This window comes from Sesamum indicum, linkage group LG4 (assembly GCF_026168435.1).
Source record: "Sesamum indicum cultivar Baizhima isolate 11 linkage group LG4, ASM2616843v1, whole genome shotgun sequence".
In the NCBI taxonomy this organism is placed as follows: domain Eukaryota; kingdom Viridiplantae; phylum Streptophyta; class Magnoliopsida; order Lamiales; family Pedaliaceae; genus Sesamum; species Sesamum indicum.
The window spans coordinates 13,668,111-13,690,176 of record NC_142660.1 but is presented as its reverse complement, the minus strand read 5'-3'; the positions used below and the strand labels follow the sequence as shown (position 1 = coordinate 13,690,176).

At 34.1% G+C, this 22,066-nt stretch overlaps 3 protein-coding genes across 3 annotated transcripts; all 3 read right to left on the bottom strand.

The window, feature by feature from the left end:
- Window positions 1-333: 333 nt before the first annotated feature.
- Window positions 334-2,230, bottom strand: LOC105160728 (pectinesterase-like). The gene is made up of 2 exons (XM_011078208.3): window positions 1,269-2,230; window positions 334-1,099 (listed from the first exon to the last, which is right to left on the bottom strand). The coding sequence occupies exons 1-2, from the start codon at window positions 2,140-2,142 to the stop codon at window positions 399-401; spliced, it is 1,575 nt and encodes a 524-aa protein (XP_011076510.1). The 5' UTR covers window positions 2,143-2,230; the 3' UTR covers window positions 334-398.
- A 1,452-nt stretch (window positions 2,231-3,682) lies between these two features.
- On the bottom strand, window positions 3,683-6,207 carry LOC105160588 (putative pectinesterase/pectinesterase inhibitor 17). The gene is made up of 2 exons (XM_011078032.3): window positions 5,274-6,207; window positions 3,683-4,546 (listed from the first exon to the last, which is right to left on the bottom strand). Exons 1-2 carry the CDS (start codon window positions 6,148-6,150, stop codon window positions 3,855-3,857), a joined length of 1,569 nt encoding a protein of 522 aa, XP_011076334.2. The 5' UTR covers window positions 6,151-6,207; the 3' UTR covers window positions 3,683-3,854.
- Window positions 6,208-10,709: 4,502 nt separating this feature from the next.
- On the bottom strand, window positions 10,710-13,497 carry LOC105160587 (putative pectinesterase/pectinesterase inhibitor 59). The gene is made up of 2 exons (XM_011078031.3): window positions 12,466-13,497; window positions 10,710-11,503 (listed from the first exon to the last, which is right to left on the bottom strand). Exons 1-2 carry the CDS (start codon window positions 13,370-13,372, stop codon window positions 10,809-10,811), a joined length of 1,602 nt encoding a protein of 533 aa, XP_011076333.2. The 5' UTR covers window positions 13,373-13,497; the 3' UTR covers window positions 10,710-10,808.
- Window positions 13,498-22,066: the final 8,569 nt, after the last annotated feature.

The following is a 22,066-nucleotide window of genomic DNA, read 5'->3' as shown; positions in this document are numbered from 1 at the left end:
AAACAGAGTATCGAATATAATTTTTCAAATAAGTAGAGTGTAGGTGTAATTAGGGCAGGCTAAAATCCCACCAAGCCGATGCGCGCTCAAATGCTCCAAATACAATTTATTTTTTATTAAAATTTAATGACAGTGTCGTGTTATGTTGCTGTATCACATAATATGAATATTATATTAGCATTAAGACAAATATTATAGGTGTGTCAAAAGGCTTGGCCACATGTTTTCCAAATTATATTATTTATTAATTCTTTTTGTGAAATTAGATATGATCCAGGTAGCGTATGGGACTACCATATCGTATCAAGCATTGTGATTCTTAGTAAATTAAGCATTTTCTGAGATGCCAAGAGTTGAAAGCTAACAAGTATCTCATATTCTTGTAGGCTACCAAGGCTCTAAACCCATAATCCAGCGGAAAAAGGTACACCAGTCTCTGGCAGCCATGCCTTACCATCAATGAATTTTGCAACACTGAATTTCTTTGCTTCAGTAGCACTGGTTATTACCTTATAACCAGGCCATTTTACTCGCCCCTTTGTCGAGGAGCCCGGCCCGTAATTTCCATACTCCCCATAATATACATTGTTCTCTCTAGAGTAATCGGTGTTCCAGTCCATCCACCCCAATGGATTGATCAAGCTACCAAGAAAACTTTTTAAATAAATTGTGCGCGAGTATTTCATCCATGGCCTTCCTAGGTAAGCTTTATACTGGCTAAGCACCGGCCTGAGGTCGGGCCCTGCCTCAACTTTGCAGTTTATGATTGAGATTCCAGTTTTCTGATTCGGGTCTGTACGACCTTGGGCAGTAATAACTACTGACTGCCCGTGTTTTGGTTTCCTTGCATAGATGAAGCTGTTTTGAATGACTACTGCTGCATTTCCAAATATGAAGTCTATGGTGCCATAGATATGACATTCTTGAAAGAACTGCCTATTTGAACTAGCCCAGAGTGTATCCTGGTATCCCTCGAAAGCGCATCGATAGAAGGCTGAGAAGTCCGAACTCGAGAACAGTGCCACGGCTTGGCTGCTCTCTGCACCTGCCGTGTTGCTAAACGTGATGTCACGTGCTACAAATCCATCCCCCATGACCTCTGAAGGAAACAACTAAGAGTATTAGGTATAACTATTTGAATGGACTGCAAGCAAGTGATTGATTTAAATTGTTTCAGAATGTAATTAGAAATATGCTACATATTAGTACATTAAAGACCATGATTCGTTATTGATCAAAATCAGCTCAGCCAAAGGATGGAATCTTACTCACAGTTGAAGACTCGAATGTGGTATATCCTGATGCAAAGCTTTTGTTACCAGTGATAATGGTTTTTCCCATACCGTCGCCCACCAGCATGATGTTCTTCATATTCGAATTAATTTCCAGATACTCTTGGTATTTTCCCTGCTTAATTTGGATTACGATTCTTGCACTATTTCTTCTCTTGGAAGCGGCATCTAGGGCCTGCTTTATGGTGCGAAAATTTCCGGATCCATCTTGGGCCACCACCAGTTTAGCTGTATTTTCTGAGAGCTCAAAAAGTTTTGAATTTCCCTGTGGAAGCCAACTGGGCAAGCTCTTCTGATTAACGTTTTTCTCCATGATTTCAGCATTGATGGCTAGACTGTTACTGATCAACTCAGAAACATCATCAGAAAGGAACTCCAGAACAACAGAGTTTGTAACATTTAGCTCAGTGATGCTGGTTTTACAGTTTCCGAGGTTTGTTAGGGCAGCACTGAGCCACGTCTGAATGTCGAGAGAAGTAGATTTTAGGCTGGGATTCAAGGTTAGGTTCAGTTGGTTGATTGTGAACTCATAGAACTTCCAGCAGTCAAAAAGGGCCGCCTTCTCACGCACATTCTGGGATTTCAAGTCCAGCAGTTTTATGTGATTCAGTGTTTCAAGGGCTCGATTCATGGCTGCATCGATAGCCATATTGAGATACTTCGTTCGTGTGGTCGATGGACGGTTTTCAGGATCAGGGCTCTCGTTCTTGTTGAAGTTTTCGAATTTGTTTGCGTCAGAATAAGCATCTACGTCATTGTTAGGATTATTTATGGATGACTGAGAGGCGAAACCTGATGGACAGAATAATGACAGGCAAGAACAGGCTAAGAGCAGTGGAAGTCGAGGCATATTGATCAGTGATGAATGTAGAGTTTTCACCTTTCACCTCAACTCCGTAGGCTTGTAAGTTGGGTGACTGCTTCTTGTAGGAGGAAAGAAGAGGTTTCAGACAAGATTGTGGTCTGAATGAAGTTGTAGCCTTTTACAGAGAGAGGTTGTCACAGTAATTGTAGTTTCCTCATTCCTGATTTTGGGACAGCTTCTTTGGGTAATAAATATTCATGTGAAGAAACCATACATTTCTACCAGTTTATAAAATGTATACCTATTGCACTCGGATTCTGAATTCGACCAAAATATATTAAAACCATAATCAGTCAATTTTGACCACAATTTTGAATTCTTTGAATTTTGCATTATTTAAATAAGGTAAATCACAATGAGTGTTTTTGAGATTTGTTATAATTACAAATGTCTTTTTATTATTTGAAAAATTATAAATATCCTTTTGAAATTATAAATACCCTAATAAATATCATCTTGCGATAGTACATTATAAGAGGGTATTTATAATTAAAATAAATTTAAGGTAGCCTCTTGAAATTTACCCATTTGATCATCAAGAAAATATTTCATCGGTTAATAGTTCCTATCTATTTTAAATTAAGTAGGAATTTACTTTTGTACTTATCTTCCAAAAAATTGTTTGAATTTATGGTTAGAACGAGATATAATTATTATTATTATTATTATTATTATTTTTGCTAAGGTCTGTGAATGATTTACTGCGTCCTCCAAAATTTAATAATTTTCTATTAATATATTAGATTTTTTAATACATAGTATATATTTTTTAATTGTAATATTCCAAATATTTTTATCTATTTAATTGTTTCCAATTATTTTTATTCATTCAATCCTATTTCATAATTCATAATTTTTCATTGTTAGGTGAATTATTTAATTTATCTTTTTCTGGGTGTATATAGTTTACATTTATTTAAATCACACACACACACACACACACACATATATATATATATATATAGTATATGGTATAGCACACTTAATTATATATATTGTTGGTGATCATGATTTCATATTGTATCTTTCTTCTTATAAATTTGCTGAATTGAGCATTTTCATTTATTTTCCGTTCTTTAGGATTTATTTGATTTTTTAATAGTTGTTTTAAAATAGTTATTGGATTTTTTAATTTAATTTTTACCCCTATATTTTTATTGTTTCTTTTTTCTTCATCAGTGCAATTTTCTCCATGGAATCATCAAGTGGTAATTTTTTCTTTTTTTGACAAATCAATTTCTAAGGAAAAAAAATATTGGACTGTCAAGTCATAAAATTCGCTGACAAGTGTTGACATAACTTGATGTGTAATTTTTTGATTAAATTGATCAAAAGAAACTAAAATTGTCATAATTTTCAGAATTACAGGAACAAACTGCAAATTTTAATTTGAATATGATTTTAATTGTCAACCTTCTAACTTACATAATTAAAATTATAATTTTTTATTTATTTTGAATCTATTAATTAATTTAAAAATATTAATATATTAAATTAGTATTTAAATTTGAATCTACGACCACAATAACGAACAGATTTTCCCTTAATCATCACTTACGTGCATACCTTTATTACATGAACTCATAATGACCAAAGTTATACAATCCGACAAACTTGAGGAAATTCAACACATATATATAGCAAAGAATAATGAATTTCTCAAAAGAAACTTCACAATTTATACGAACGGAATCAATTCAAAGCCCAGCAGTGAACGGCACACCGGTTGCTGGCAGCCACGACTGCCCAGCGATAAAATTCGCCACCGTGAACCTCCCCGCCTCCGCCGCGCTTGTTATAACCCGGTACCCTCTCCATCGGACCCTCCGAGAAGTGCTGGAACCCGGACCCGTATTCCTATACTCTCCGTAGTACAACGTGTTCAGAGCAAAGTTGCCATCCCACTCCAGCCAACCCGCCGGATCCACCAAAGAATCCAGATACGTCTGCATGAACACCGTCCTCGAGTACTCCTTCCATGGCCGACCCAGAAACGATCTGAATGACCCGAGAACTGGTACAAGATCCGCAGAGGCCATGACCCGGGAATTGTGGATTGAGATTCCGGTGTTCTGGTTCGGGTCGGTTCTTCCTTGAGCTGTGATGGTGTTTTTCTGCTTGTCCATGGGACGGCGGGCGTATATCATGCAGTTCTGCAGAACCACGGCGGCGTTGCCGAAGATGAAGTCGACGGTGCCGAATACGTAGCATTCCTTGTAGAATTGGCGTTGTGAATGGACGTAGAGTGTGTCTTGGTACCCCTCGAAGCCGCAGCGGTAGAAGACGGAGAGGTCGGAGCCGGAGCGGAGCGCCACTGCCTGATGGTTTTGTGGGCCGGCGGTGTTGCGGAAAGTTATGCCACGGGCGATGAATCCCTCGCCAGTTACCGCTGAGGAAAAAAATCAGAGTTTTATATTAATTCATGTAATATATATAATATTTATATATATAAATTGTTTATATGCTATAGATATATATATGTGTATATATACATAAATGAAGAAATGGTTTATCTCTTGAAAAAAGTTAAATTAAGTTAGAAAGGTTTATGGGTGTTTTCTAGAGAAGATTAGAAAAATCAGCATACTTGGAAAAACTACTGATTTTTGGTCAAGTACTTGGAAATTAATACTATGGAAAAATTATATTTTTGATTCCATATATTAGACTTTTTTTAGTCTTATTTATTATAATTTCCGCACATTGTATCTCTCATAAGTTGATTTTAGTTTTTACTATATTTTTCATCTTATAATTAACATAAAATATACAAAAATGCACATGACAACTAAAATTGAAAAAATTCTCAACTTATGAGACGCAATAAAAAAAATAATAACAAATAGAACTAAATTAAAAAAGATTCCTATAGGACAAAAAAATGCGAATTTCCGGAAAACTATCTATTTTTCATCAAAATCATTGTCATGAATGATGACTAGTTCAAAGTATAAAATTATAAATAATCAACGACTATTAATTAAAATGATCATACTCTAACGTGTTGACATTTATATACATATATATTTATGCAGTTTGAGTGAGTCAAGCGGTAGGTGGACGAAGAAGCCGGCCGCCACAGCGAACCGGTGGTGGAGTAAGGCAGAGGGACTTACCAACGGTGGCGGAATTGAAGGTGGTGGAACCTCCTCCAACACTTCTGCTGCCTGTAATAATTGTGTACTTCATGCCATCACCAACCAGCATAATATTCCTCAACTTGCTCCCAATTTCCAAGTTCTCCCTATAAACACCTCTTTTCACATGGATCACAAACCTGCCGCTGCCGCTCCTCCCCGCAGCCGCGTCAAGAGCAGCCTTAATAGTCCGGTAGTTGCCGGAGCCGTCCTGCGCCACCACAAGGTTCGGCCTAACCGACGACGACTGGAGCAGCCTCCGGTCGCCAGGAGAAACCCAAGTCGGAAAACCATCATCCTTATAGTACCCACTAGTTTCATGAGTAGTCTTATTACTCCCAAGTGCCAAAGTGTTGCATATCAATTTCGAGACGTTGTTCGACATCAAGGGCAGCACGAAATCGGAGACGCCAAGCTCAACGAACCCCGTCCGGCACGTCTCGAGGTTGGTCAATGCGGTGCTAAGCCATGTTTGTGCATCAAAATCAGTACATTTCGTGTTGGGGTCTATGGTCTTGTTGAGTTGTTCTATGGCGTTGTCGTACAACTTCACACAGTCAGCCCACGCCGCCTTCTCGCGCTCGTTTCGACACTTGTGACCCAGCGATTTCGTGTTGTCGCCAGCCCTAATGGCTCGTTCTAGGGCCAACTGGACTGCCATTTTACGGAAGTCTGATTTGTGTTTAGGCACAAAACGTCGTGGATTATGGCTCATGAAGTACTTGCATGGCTCGGGGTAGGGGGTTTGGTTGCACCACCAATTGATGTCGACGGAGGGAGGTTTCGAGACGGCGGGGAGGAGAAAGGATGAAAAAGAAATGAAAAAAAATGCGAAGAATTTGAAATCCATCGACATTCACTTCTTGATCAAGCTCTAGGTTTAGGGTTTCTTTGTGCTATGAACATGAAATGAGAAGGTCAGCTTATATAGTTGAAAAAAGATGGTGAGAGTTTATCATGACATGTAGAAGTAGATGAAAAGGACAGAGTTGACTATGAAACAAAAGCCAATTCAAATGCAAAAATTATTCGGACATAGATTATGAATTTGTATTAGTGGATTAAAGTATGATCATATATATCCTTCCAGCTATAATTAATTAATTAACATTAACCAACCAAATCATGAGGAAATAATTAGGCAAAAGAATCAATTATCCAACATTTTCAACGTCAATTCACACATTGAATTTATTTTTTTTCGAGAAAATCATAAGAATTTTTACCATCTCTAAATAAGTACCACGTCGTGGAATTATCAAGATCTCTCTATATATGTGATTTGATTTTTCGATAAACGGGTAGGTGTCTGCATCAACCCAAACCCCAGTTCAGGGGGCAAAAATCATGCACCCACCCCAGGTCCTAAAATTATGGTCAAGGACGTGACAGTTCATGGTATAGTTACATACTAACCATGTTGTCCACTTGCAGTAGTATTTAGTGTTTGCGACGTTACATGGCAAAAGCTTCATTAATGCAGTAATGTAAATCCAGTAAATTTGAAAGAACAGGTGACGACTTCGTCCATAGAGTCAAAGTTTTGGAGGTTCTGAGAAATTATGCTAATTTGTGCATGTGAAAAGGGGAAACTCAACTTTTATCCCTTGTTTTCTCTTATTTGAATTTCCGGAGTACAAGGTTGATGTTCATGCACATTTTAGAAATTTATATGGCATGGTTGATAATATGGAATTTCACATCAAATTGACAAAAAATGACTAAATTTGTCATGATTTTTGAAGTTACATGGATCAAATTGAGAATTTTTAATTTGAACACGACAAAAATTATTACCCCTTATTTCACAAGACTAAAATTGCTTTGTTTTTTTGTATATGATATTATAATGTATTGACTATTAATATATTAATTATTATAATTATTAAGAATTAAAATTTGTAATATAACTATTAGAAACAATTTACCCCAACAAAAAAGTCTTGAAATGTGAAATCATATCACCGTCGTCAACATTTGATTTGGTGGTCAAAATTACCTCATGAAATAGGTGTATACATCTCATTCCAGCTGATCAGTGGTGTTTGGTTGTGGGATAATTTCTTTTTTCCGAATGAAAAATTATCTCAAACATATTTTACTATTTCTAAGAAAAACACATCATATAATCTATAATCATTATATTTCTTATGCGTCACATTAATTATCATGGTACACTTTTATCTCACATTCAATCACATACTCAACCAAAAAAAAATAAATAAATAAAACAAAAAATTGTATCTCAAACAAACTCACATTTACTCCTCAGCTTGGATAGGACTAAATGTGTTGAGTCTTATTTCATTTCGGTAAAAGCCTATGAAAATTTAAAAATGGCCTATAAAAGCCTTTGAGGTTCAACACATTTACTTCTCAGCTTTATGAAAATTTAAAAATGATCCAAAAATTAAGAAAACTCGATACATTTAATTTTTTATTTTGCGAAATTTTTAAAATAATTTCAAAATTAAGAAAACTCGATACATTTAGTTATCGATTTATGGGATTTATGAAACTAATTAAATGTGTCAAAATTTTCTAATTCTTTGACCATTTTAAAATTCATAAAATTAGAGACTAAATGTGTGGAATCCTCGATCCTAAAATATAATTTTACTTTTTATTTTCTTTTATTTCTATTAATATGAGATGAGATGAGATGCAAATACAAACAATAAGTTATGTAGGTAATTGGGGCCCAATAGTCCTCAGCCTCTACAGTTTGGCGACAGACAGATAAATGAAGCGTACATAGCATGCATAAACTAATGATAATGCTTGAAATGCACGGCAACGTGAACGCTAATCTCCATTACCCAATCAAAAAACATATACGAGAAATAGATAAATCATAAGAGGAATGTTGTAAACGGCGGATCTGGACCGCCTAATGCATTGACTTTCTCGAATCATTAAACGCGTAACGAATGGAATTGCGACAAGAAAGACGTGCAGCCAATCAACAAACAGAAACCAAATTCCTCTACGGTTCTTTTTTTTTCAACAGTGTACAGTTGGGTCAGCTATTTTAGTTACGGAATTTTCCAATTATTCTGTCCCCAAATAAATAAATTTATCTTGATTTACTTTATTTTTATTTTCAGTTTTTGTGCGGTTGACTTGTTTGAATTTTGAAAGTTTACGTATTCAATTTCCCACATTTTATTTTGCTTTATTTAAATTTATTTGTTGCCACTTTTTTCTTGAGTCCCAAAATACAAGAAACTTTTTTTAAAAATAAAATGATTTAAATACACAATTAAATTTTGATAAAATAAACAATTAAAAAATTATGAAGTAAGAAGTTACATCATGCATTATTATTAATATAAAAAACGGTGATAATTATAGTGGCCCTCCATTAAAAATATATCAAGTCAAATATATGCTCTCTTTCATGATAATTAGTTATTAGTTAGGAATAATGACGAGGAAGGAAAAAATACAAGACTAACTTATTTGAAACATATTATAAGCTTTTATAGTTTATAAAAGGGAAAATATGCAATGAACCCTCTTGTGATATCGTAAATAAACATATATTCTTTTATGAAAAAATAAATAGCAATTTACATTCTTATATTTTTTAAAATACAATAATTTACCTCCCTATAATTTTTAAAACAGAAGCGATTTACCTCTTTGTATATGGAGTAAATTACTTCATTTTAAAATGTATAGGAGGATAAATTGCTATATTTTTTGGTAGGGGGTAGTATGCTTATTTTCAATATCATAGGGGGGTAAATTGCTATTCACCCATTTATAAAAAATTTAAAAGTTTAAAAATATTAAATTATATTTTAAAATAAAATTTTAAAGGTAGCGTTTGGATTAATATTATGCTGAGTTTATAATAAAATATTAGAGTATTTAATATAATAATCTTTTTATATTGTAATAACGATCAAAAAAATCATCAAACTATTCGAATTTAAATTCATATGAACAGATAATTTTGCTTTGAGGAAAAATGTCAACATGCGTCATGCCGCAGGCTTGTGAGCTCGTTGTATGCTACAAATGCCTTATCGATGTTTGTTTAAGTTCTTTGTCAACTCTAACAGGCGAATTTTTTATTTTTATTCTTTTTAAAGTTTTTAGCCGATGATTGATCATCAGGTGTGCGACGTCGTCCTCAACTCAGGGTGGCCCCCACACGTATACTACTTTTTTCTGCTTAATGAAATATATATAGAATATTAGAGATGCATTAATTTGTCTGTCTTTTTCAATAAAATGTTAAATTATGTCATTGTTCTGACTATTACTCAATTCACTATAAATATTTAGTGTATATATTTTAATGATTATGGGCTAATTAAAGGTTATGATAAATTATTATAAATATTTTTTTTATTATTTAAAAAATTATAAATAATTTAAGAAATATTCTCTTATGATATCTCATTGTGCGGGAGTTTTTGTTAGAATATTTATATTTTAAGAGAATATTTATAAATTTCCAGGTGATGATAAGGCGTTTTTGTAATTAATATAAATATCCGAGGAGCTTCGTGTAATTTACAACCAAATAAAACCATGTTTGAGTCCATCCCTGTGCATGTGCTTTATTATCTTTCACTTTTTTTTTTCCTTGATAAATTTGTTAATTTTAGTGAAATTTTAACAGTGAGGACCATATTTGATGAAACCTTAAAACGTGCTATGAGTCGAAAATTTGAGGACCAAATTTAAATAACTAGCATAGTTAAGGGAGCAAAAGGGATATTTACTCTATTTACAATCTCTAGTTTGTTATTTTTAGGCTTTGGTCCATTGTGAGTACTTGTGTAGTGTAATTGAAAAATGAAATCAGGCTACATCTGCATTATGAATCTGGATTTGAAAAAAATATATAAAATAATTTCAAATAATAAATATTAAAATAATTTAAAATTCATCAAATATTAACAAATTGGCCTAGTCGTTAAGGTTAAAGCTAAGGTATTATGAACAAATTCGAGGTTATATATTGAAGTCCCGTCAAATATTAATTGAATCGATATAATTTGTTAGTAGTACTGATTAAAATCGATGTATTTTAAAAAGTAAAGATAAAACCTCAAATTTAGAGTCGAATGAGTTAAATTCTCTAAATTCTGAACTGCCAAAAAAATTGATATAATTTGTTATTAAAATTTTGAATTTCATGATTTTGAATTAATCAATTTAAATATAATCTTATTAAATTAAATTCAAGTTTGGAGTTGTCAATTAGTGTTTCCTACTTTTAATATATCCTAAATGTATTTATATTACGTGTCTTTTATTTCATTTTACATACACATATTATAAAATTCACATTATTTGAAAATAGAGAATTCAAACTGCTTCTGCGAAAATTAAATTAGTTCCATTTCCAAGTGTGCAACCGAAAGAATAATTACATCATTTTCATACATTAAAATAAATTAAGAAATTAAAGTATCTGTCATAATTGCATAACATTGTATTTACAAATTAATTAACAAATAAAAGAATTCCACATCAGCAGGTACACACGCACACTCACAGCCCGGCAATAAACGGAACACCCGTACCAGGCAGCCATCCCCGACCCGATATTAGACCCGTAACTGTGAATGGGGCTGCCTCATTCGGGCTCGTTATAATATGGTAACCTGGCCACTTAACCCGATTGTCCGTAGGAGCTGCCGGCCCGAAGTTTTGGTACTCCCCGTAATACAAGGTACTCAATGCGAAGTCAGAGTTGGCCCAGCTTGACCAGCCCTCCGGGTCGACCAAATCATCAAGATAAGTCTTCATGATTACGGTCCGGGAAAACTCTTGCCAAGGTCGGCCTAAATAAGTCTTAAACGAACCCAAAACGGGTTTAAGGTCCGGGGCAGCAAGGATCCGGCAGTACTGGATCGAGATTCCCGTGTTCTGAAATGGGTCTCCCCGACCCTGGGCAGTGATGATGTTAGCCTGACCGAGTAAAGGCTTTCTGACGTAGATGACGCAGCTCTGGAACACGACGGCGGCGTTTCCAAAGATGAAGTCGATGGTGCCGTATATGTAACACGACTTATAGAACTGGCGCTGGGATTGAGCAAAAATCGTGTCTTGGTAGCCTTCAAAGCTGCAGGCGTAGAAGAGGGAGAGGTCGGAGGCTGACCGGAAGGCTACTGCCTGCCCGCCTTCTGGCCCGGCGGTGTTCCGGAATGTGATTCCACGGGCCATGAATCCGGAGCCATCAACCCCTGGAAAAGCCCATATAATAGGGACTGATTAATCAATTCATTCATTTATTGTTTCTCATATTAAAAAAAAAAAACTAAATTGATTAAAATTTTGTGACTATATAACAAGAAGTGAACTTCATCGTCATAAAATATTTATTTATTAATATATGTGGATATCAAGTTTGGCATGCAGGAGATTGCATTTTAAATCCTATAAGTTAATATTTTTATAATTTTAATCTTATTATTTTTTAATTCATCAAATTGTGTCCCATGACTCAAAGAAATTTATAGTTTTATCTCAATCTTATTTCTTTTAAATTTTTTAGGAGAACAACATACATTAATTCTCTTCAAAACTTAAGGGAACTTGTGCTATGCACGTATTATTTCCAAAAGAATTTAATGGAATTAAATAAGAATTTTAGAGTTATTGAATGCAATTTGGTGAGTAAAAAAATAATATAATTAAAATCGCAATAATCACTAATTTGTGGGACGTAAAATGGAAAATTTCCTTTTAAAATTTTATAAAATTCAAGCGAAACTAGTACTTGATAATTGTATTTGTAGTTTAATTTAATTATATGCACGTCCATAAAAATGTTAAGATGCACTGAATATATATGCCTTTAGAGTCATTATACGAAATAAAAAACAAAAAAGGAAAAAAGAAAAGAAAAATAGTGAAAGAATATGTGAAATCTTCATTTGAAAACTTTCGAAATTAAATTTTCTTTCTTCATTAATCCTAATTAGCTCCTCCCCTTAATTCTCTAACATGTTCATAGAAAGATTATGAATCAACGGCTGAGCATTTTTCTAATCCGTTAGCAATAAATTATTCAATTCCATGACATATAAAAAAAAATAATTAAACATATATTTTTTATGTCACTGAAAATACTTAAAATTCAATTTTTGGTCTCATGCATAATTTCAAATATAATCACAAAATGGAAAGTGCTTATCAGTCATACCCACAGTAGCAGAGCTGTACGTCGTGAAACCGGCGGAGACGCTCCGGTTGCCGGTGATCACAGTATACCTCACTCCATCACCCACCAGCGTCACCTTATTCATCGTCCGGTTTATCAATATATTCTCCTCGTAAACCCCCTTCTTCACGTACACAACCACCCGCCCGTCCCCGACCCGATTGTCTACCGCATAGTTTATTGCCTCCTGAATGGACCTGAAATCGCCTGGCCCGTCCTTCGACACGATGACATTCGCCTTCGACGCCGTCGCCAGACCCACATCCTGCAAAAGTTTACGGTCACCTGGCGTCACCCAACCCGGAAACCCATGATTATTCGTGTCGTAATTCGTTGAGGAGTTGCCCGAGAGAGCCCCATTTACCGCGAGGCTATTGCTTATCAGCTCTGAAAGATTACCCGACAAAATCGGGGAGCTGAATTTCCAGAATTTCAGCTCGTCGGAACCTGACCGGCAGATTTCGATGTTGGTCAGGGCTGAGCTGAGCCATGTTTGCGCGTCGGAATCCGTGAAGCTCGAGTTCGTTTTTATGCTGTGCAAAGTGGTGTTTAATTGGAGGATGGTGCTGTCAATGAGATTTTCGCAGTCTCTAAACACGATGTTCTTTCTTTTGCTCTTTCCCGTGGAGCCAAGCTTCTCGACGTGGCTTTTCAACTCCACGGCTCGCTCCATGGCTGCTTGGATCGTCATGGCCCGGAAATCCTCGAGGGTTTTGGGGTCGAATCGCCCAGGGTCTCGACCCATGATGTAGTTGCAGGGCTCCGGGTGCGGGACGGTGCTGCACCACCGACGAATGCGTTTATTCGTAATTTCACCATCTGCCAAAACGAAGAAAACAAAGAAAAAGAAGAAGAAGAAGTAGAATTTGGACATTATAGTAGTTATCATAGTCTTGAAGGGTTTAATGTATTAGCCACGAATATGAATTAGCGTTAAGATTCTTGAACGAATTTGGGCAGGGTTTTTGGGTTTATATAAACACCTGTGGAGTAGTGAAAGAAAGATTTGATAAAAATAAAGTGGTAAGAGTTGAAAATTGGAGAAGTGTGATTACTTTGTCTTGAAAATGAAGAGATGATTGTTTTATGTATGGGATCACGGCCATCGCACTCATCATGGGGGCTGCGGCCGTGTGACGGACACACACGGATTTTGCTGTATCTCGGTCGGGTCAAGAGCCGTTTATTAGAAGCAATATCAACAGGATCGCTCCCGAGGCTGGGCCGCCTACGGCGACCCCCCATGGCCCAACCCTGAGGGGGCCTTCACCCATTGTGCCCTACAAAAAATAATAATTTAAATACATACAGGAACAACTTGTCACGAGAATTAATAATTTAAAAAATTAATTAATTATACAGTAAATACATAATACTTGTAATATAATTAGTTTTATTAACCTAACTTAATCTACTTAAAAATCTTTTTTAAAATGTGATAATCTAAATTATAGTGATCGGTTTTTATGCAATTAGTTTATATTATTAAAATTTTTATATATATAAAAATTATTTTTACAAATGAAGTAATCGTTCACACTTAAATATAGTAAAGTATGATACATATCTTATTGATAAAATTGGTTGAATAAAGACGAAGACGCTGCATTGCTTAAACGATTATTGCGCGATGAATGCCAAAAGTATGAATATATATAAGAAATTAAGTGTGAATGTGAACTGCGGCGCTGGCAGCTAAGAACCCCACCCCCACCCCCACACACAACAGATATGCCTCAGCATCAATATTTTCAGGCCTACGAAACATATGGAAACAGGAGAAAATTACCAAGTGATGGATGCAATTAATTTGTGTGGTATATCTCATTCCGTACATCATCTATGTGCATGCATGGCTTGGCACCCAAGATACATACCAACCTGTTAATGTTATTACACACATATATATATAAATATAGAGAGAGAGAGAGAAAGAGAGAGAGAGAGAGAAATTAATCATGTGTTGTTGAAGTAAGCGGCTCAATGATACACCATGCTTAACTACACTCATAATTAGTTGAACCAGGTTCATGTCTCAAACCAACCATTTAATTTGATGGTTGGGAAATTCTTTTACTCAAAGTTGGTTTCATCCAACCAAATCAATTCTTGAACAAGTGTAGCATACTTACTTATATATGATTATATTTTTTTTCTTTTTTTTTTAAATTATACATCAATCACATTATAAGTATATTGCACTTGTCATATAATTGATTCAATCAAATCTGATTAAATCCAATTTAAATTAGAATTCCTGTTGGTTAGCCACCATCTAACATTGGATTAATATCCAACACGCCCTGAATTCTAATTAAGTTGTAATATTAGAATCTTATAGTTACAAAAAATTTAATAATATGCTATTCAAATATTTAATTAGAATTTGTATTTAATTAGCATTTAGTGTATATATATTATCAGATATTGGTTATATGGTACTCACATATTACTCCCCGACATAAAAGATTAATCGACCTATCGTCTTCTGGTCGAATGTGGTTCTTTTTTCTTTTTCTCACTAAATCAGGCTCGAGGAAAGGGGGAATAATTCTACAAGTGATTCGTTCTTAATAGTTGAACACCAATATGCATTAGTACATCTGATGGTTAATATATTGAGTGATATAATTAATTATTTTTATTAAAATACTTAATGAAAATTAGAAGGGGAAAAAAAACGTTATTTGAGTCGAGTAGTTTTATGTCTGAAGGCGAGTGGAGTTAAAATTTATTACGTATTTTACGAGCACTAACATCCTAAACTAATGACACTTTACGTGAGTGTGATGGAAAATTGGAAATTTGTGTCTGCCGCCTTACTTTTATCCAATTGTGATTTGCTTAAATGTTGTTGGGTTGACTTTACACCTTATTATTTCTCTCTATTTTTGGTGAATAATACCCACTTGCTAATTGAACTATTCGATATTCAATTCATATCGAGTAATACAAGTTTGCTTAAATTTCATTTATTTAACTTAACAATTCAAAACTAAATAAAAAATTTTGTTTGATAGACTTTCAAGTTCGACTCATGTTTGATTTAATTAAAGCTCATTTAAGCTCAATTAAATTAATAAATAAAAATCAAATTCAAATATAATTTTGAGATCTGAATAATAATTTTGCTAGACCGTCGTTAATTTTAGGAATATATTTATAATTTTTAAACAAGAAAAGAAATATTAATTATTATAATAAATATCAGGAGAGTCTCTTGAAATTCACCCTAAAATAAATAATAAATACTTTTTGTATGGTGTATACGTTTGTTTAGCTATTTGTGTGTGTGTATGTGCGTGGTGTGTGTGTGCGTGTGCGAGGTGTGTGTGTGTGTGTGTGTCCGTGTGCACTGTGTGTGTCTAGGTATGTCACGGTAGAACATGTTTTAATTCCATTTTGAACATAGAAGAAGTGACGAATTTCTTTTGTCTTCTGCACCAACGAATTCCATTTGCTTCTTGTTATATTTTCCATTCTGCTTCAATTTCTAAGTTTTCATTTCTATCTACACAACTCTTTTTCTCGTACAGGATGTCACCATAGTTTCGCAATATTTTATGCTCATTACGAGTATTGTGTGTTTTTGTTGTCTATTTATGTCCTTTGTTATATATGTGTGTGCTTGCGTAGATGTGTATTCTCATTTTTTTTACCTGATATGAAATAATATTTATTGAAATGAAAACCAATAACAGGACAGGAGATAGTTCATTGTCCCTCTTCTTTTTTCCTTTCAATATATCTCGTTAGCAAGAGTAGTCTTGGAATAATTTACTTTACTAGAGGGGATATAGTGAGAGAAAATGAGTGGAGGATTGATAAAATCTAATAAATGTCTTGGGTGATTATGATCTGTTAACCAATTCTTGAGAAATTTTGCTGAATGATGCTCCCTTCTTGTTTCGCCTTTTCAATTTTCTTGTCTGTGCATCTTTTATGTGTGTGTGCGCGCGCATGTGCGAGGTATGTGTGTGTGTGTGTGAGTGTGTGTTGGGGGGGGGGGGTTTGTGTATGTGCGTGTGCAGTGTGTGTGTGAGTGTGCACGTGTGTGTGCGCATCACGGTAAAACATGTTTTACTTCCATTTTGAACATAGAATAAGTAAGATGTTGCTTTTATCTTTTGCGCCAACGAATGCCATCTGCGTCTTATTACATTTGTCATTCTACTTCAATTTCTAAATCTTCATTTCTATCTAGAAAACTCTTTTTCTCGTGCAGGATGTCACCATAGTTTCTCAATATTTTATGCTCATTACGAGTATTCTATGTCTTTGTGGTCATTTTATGTCCTTTATAATATTTTTGTGTGCTTGCATAGAAGTTTTGCTGAATGATACCCCCTCCTAGTTCCAACTTTTCCATTTTCTTGTATGTGCGTCTTTTTTTTTTTTTTTTTTTTGTGTTTGTGTGTATGAGAGTGTATGTGGTGTGTGGGTGTGTGTGCGGGGTGTGTGTGTGTGAGAGAGAGTGTGTGTGTGGTGTGTGGGTATGTGTGTATGTGTGGGGTGTGTGTGTGTGTGTGTGCATGTGCGTGGTGTGTGTGTGTGTGTGTGTGTGTGCGTGTGGGAGGTGTGTGTGTGTGTGTGCGTGTGCACTGTGTGTGCCCGTATGTGTCACGGTAGAACATGTTTTACTTTCATTTTGAATATAGAAGAAGTGACGAATTTCTTTTGTCTTCTGCGCCAACGAATTCCATCTGCTTCTTGTTACATTTTCTATTCTGCTTCAATTTCTAAGTTTTCATTTCTAGCTACACAACTCTTTCTCTCGTACAAGATGTCACCATAGTTTCGCAATATTTTATGCTCATTACGGGTATTGTGTGTTTTTGTTGCCTATTTATGTCCTTTGTTATATTTTTGTGTGTTTGCATAGATGTGTATTCTCATTTTTTTTTACCTGATATGAAAGAGTATTTATTGAAATGAAAAGCAATAACAGGACAGAAGATAGTTCATTGTCCCTTTCCTTTTTTCCTTTCAATATATCTCGTTAGCAAGAGTGGTCTTGGAATAATTTACTTTACTAGAGGGGATATAGTGAGAGAAAATGAGTGGAGGATTGATAAAATCTGATAAATATCTTGGGTGATTATGATCTACTAACCAATTCTTGAGAAGTTTTGCTGAATGATGCTCCCTCCTTGTTTCGCCTTTTCAATTTTCTTATCTGTGCATCTTTTGTGTGTGTGCGCGCACGCATGTGCGAGGTATGTATGTGTGTGTGTATGTGCGAGTGTGAGTGTGAGTGTGGTGTGTGGGGGGTGTGTGTGTGTATGTGCGTGTGTGGGGTGTGTGTGTGTGTGTATGTGCGAGTGTGAGTGTGAGTGTGAGTGTGGTGTGTGGGGGGTGTGTGTGTGTATGTGCGTGTGCGTGTGCGGGGTGTGTGTGTGTGTGTATCTGCGTGTGTGTGTGTGTGTGTCTGTGTCATGGTAAACCATGTTTTACTTCCATTTTGAACATAGAATAAGTAAGATGTTGCTTTTTTTTCTTTTGCGCCAACGAATGCCATCTGCGTCTTATTACATTTGTCATTCTACTTCAATTTCTAAATCTTCATTTCTATCTACAAAATCCTTTTTTTCGTGCAGGATGTCACCATAGTTTCGCAATATTTTATACTCATTACAGATATTGTGTGTCTTTGTGGTCTATTTATGTCCTTTATAATATTTTTGTGTGCTTGCGTAGATGTGTATTCTCATTTTTGTTTACTTGATATGAAAGAGTATTTATTGAAATAAAAAGCAATAACAGGACATGGGAGAGTTCATTATCTCTCTTCTTTTTTACTTTCGATATAGGACAAAATGCATGAAACGCCCCTGTGTTTTAAAAAGTATGCAAAAAACACTCATCTGTTTTCCAGAATAGGCTAAAAATCTCCTCTTGTTTTGTTTTAGTCAGCAAAAAAACCATATTCTGTTAGCAACTACAGAAAGTGGAGGAAACGCGCGTTTGCTGCGTTTGGTAGTCATTTTCTATGGTTTAGATTCATATTTAATGATAATTTGGACTAAAATACCCCTATATGGGTCTATATAATATACAAAGGGCTTTTTGGCTTATTTTGTGTCTTCCTTTTGTCGTTTCAAGCCCTAAAAATTAGCATTAAATTGCTATACTAAATTTAAATTAAAATTTTAAACTATATTTAATTTATTTAATATTAAATATTAAATTACATTATATTTAAATTCAAATAATTTTATAATTACTAATTATTAAATCTAAAATTATTTTTAATTAATTAAAATATATATTTAATTACAATAATTATTATTAATTAGCTAAAAATATTTAATTATTATAATTATTTAAAATATTCTCAATTTACTAAAACATATTTTAATTAATATAATAAAAATTAATTAAAAAATATAAAATAAAAAAAATATGCTATTTCGCTACTTTTTCGCCAGAAACTTGTTTCTAAGTTTTCCAGCGCCGTCCGGACGAATTTTCGACGGTCAATGATACCATTAGAATTCTCTCTTCAAGACGAACATTTTCATACCTTCAATTTGAGTTTTCGTTAATCATAGAGAGTGGGTTCAAGCAACGATCGCCGAACATGTTTGTCGTTGATTCGTTTTCTTCTGATCGAATCTCGGTCTTAGACCACCACAATCAGACTCGTCTCTTCAATATGATTCTAACAAGATCAGCCTCACTAACTTTGATAAAAAATATATGGAGATATGATGATTTTAATAAAATCTAGTCGCCGGCGATGAAATTTTGAGGGGGAAGCCGGGGTAAAGGGGTGGGGGGGGCAGTGGGGGGTAAGGGGGTGGGTGGGGTAGTTAATTTTTTTTAATATATAATAATAATATATTTTTAAAAATTTTAAATTATTTATATGTAATGTAAGTTAAATAATTTGTTGAATTTAGACATTTTATTTTTTAAAATCTAATGATTGAGATTAATTGATTAGATCTAACGATCAATATTTGATCAAAAAAGATCCAATGGTTATTAAAATAAGAAATAGTATATATTAAGTAAAGGTATTACGGTCATTTTCTAAAAAATAAACACCGTTAGTTGGATTTAATGGAGAGGGGGCGGTTGACCTGAATTTTACAAAACACATGGGAGCTTTTAGCCTATTTTAAAAAGAGAGGGTTTTTCTATTTTTGGCAGACTTTTTAAAACATAGTGGGGTTTTATGCATTTTGTCTTTCAATATATCTCGTTAGCAAGAGTGGTCTTGGATTGATTTACTTTACTAGAGGCGATATAGTGAGAGAAAATAAGTGGAGAATTGATAAAATCTAATAAATGGATTAGTGGTTACGATCTGCTAACCAATTCTTGAAACATTTTGCTGAATGATGCCCCCTCCTTATTCTGGCTTTTCTATTTCCTTGTCTGTGCGTCTTTTTTTTTTCTTTTGTGTGTGTGAGTGTGTGTGTGGTGTGTGGGTGTGTGTGCGCATGTACAGTGTGTGTGTGTGTGTGCGTGTGGGTGCGGGGTGTGTGTGTGTGTCACGATAGAATATGTTTTACTTTCATTTCGAACATAGAAGAAATGGGGTGTTGCTTTTATCTTCTGAGGCAACGAATGTCATCTGCGTCTTATTACATTTGCCATTCTGTTTTAATTTCTAACTCTTGTCACCATAGTTTCGCAATATTTTATGCTCATTACGGGTATTGTGTGTCTTTGTTGCTATTTATGTCCTTTGTAATATTTTTGTATGCTTACCTAAATGTGTATTCTCATTTTTGTTTACCTAATATGAAACAGAATTTATTGAAATGAAGAACAATAACAAGACATGAGAGAGTTCATTGTCCCTCTTCTTTTTCCTTTCAATATATCTCGTTAGCAAGAGTGGTTTTGGATTGATTAAATACCTCATTGGCATATTTTGGACTTTTTCTTAGCCATGATAAATAACTTTTTTTGGTGAAAAATCTATATTTTTCATCAATTTTATTTAACTATGATCGATAAAAAATATTTACCACATATTTTAATTCGTAACTATTAAAATTTTAGTATGTAGTGCTATAAACGAAATTTGGACCTAGTTTCCAAGCAGTTGGGCCGGTGAACAGTTTGGTTCCTCTTACAATTCACAGCATTATCTATAAGTTGGATTTTGTATAAGCTTGATCCTAACCCAGATTCACGTACCTTAGCTCTATGGGCTGCCCCACCTACATTTTCCCCACTATATACATAAATAGAAAAATTATAAAATTTAGGGGTCATTGTTTTTACTACGCACGAATTGATTTTTGTAATTCAATTAGTATAATTTTATAATTTTGATATTTTCAGTTAATTTTGTCAAAAAATTATATGTAATTTGCACATTATCTGATTAAATTATAATTTTAGTCCTGTAAATCGATATCAGTTGACTTATACTGACTTATAGCAAGTTAATATCTCAAATTACAGAATATTTACATATAATTACACCAAATTTCTTTAAAAAAAAAGTGTAATTGTCCCTTAAATTTAACGTTAGCAAAAAATAAAAATACGTATAGCAGCACCATTAACATGTTAAATAGTTTTTGTATCGTCCTTATAGTATATATCTAAGTATCTCATTCTTATGTTTTTTTAATTAATTAATAAAAGGGAAAATGAGAAAAAAACCCAAGGTTGAATGACAAAACATATTTCTTTTTCTCTTTTTTTTTTGTTTGGGTGACAAAACGAGCGTTAATGTTAAATAAACCAATTGCTTTAGAAGAAAAGGGAAAAATTAAGATTTTGGTCCTTATACTTATTTATTTTGCAGTTTTAGTCCTTAAATTTTTAAATTTAACACTTATAGTTCTTAAACCCGTCAATTTATTAGCAGTTTTGATCCTTTCCATTTGAAGGGTCTTAGAATAGACAAAAAACCTTATGTGAGACATCGATGAAATCGGGACAAAAAAAAAATCATTTTCTTCCTTAAACTTGGTCTTCTTCAATTATTGTTCGAAAACTTCCATTTCCAAGATTTTCTTCAAATTTAAAGAGTTTATTTCGAGAGAGAATCGGCCAAAAATAAAGTTGAAGCTCTAGAAACAAATTTTCTTCTCATTCTTAAGCAAATTCAAAAACTCAGATCCCATTCTTCTGCAATCGTTGATTTGATCTTCGATTATTAACATCATAACCTTTAAAGCAGGTAAGAAAAACGACAAACTATATTAAAAAACAAGTTTAAGTATTTATGATATAACGGGTGAGGGTCGAAGGTGTGAAGTTTGTAGGTAGGATACAACTCACGTGCTTGCAATGGCCCGAATTATGCCTACCTTTGAAACGCAATAGGGACAAGAATAGATGGAACATGTATTGGCATGTTGTCGAATTAAGATTCCATGCATCTATGTGGGCCTAATCAACTTCAACTACGTACTATACCACATCAAATATCAAACTCATAAAACTTCAGGCAATTTCTAACAACAAAAATGTAACTTTACTTCTGTGATTTAGAAGTGTTATTTTTTATTTTTGTATGAATTGATTTTTGTAATTTAATTTTATAATTTAGAAGAGTTCGTATATACTTGTTCTGCACCAATTGATTTAAAAAACTAATATTATATAATTT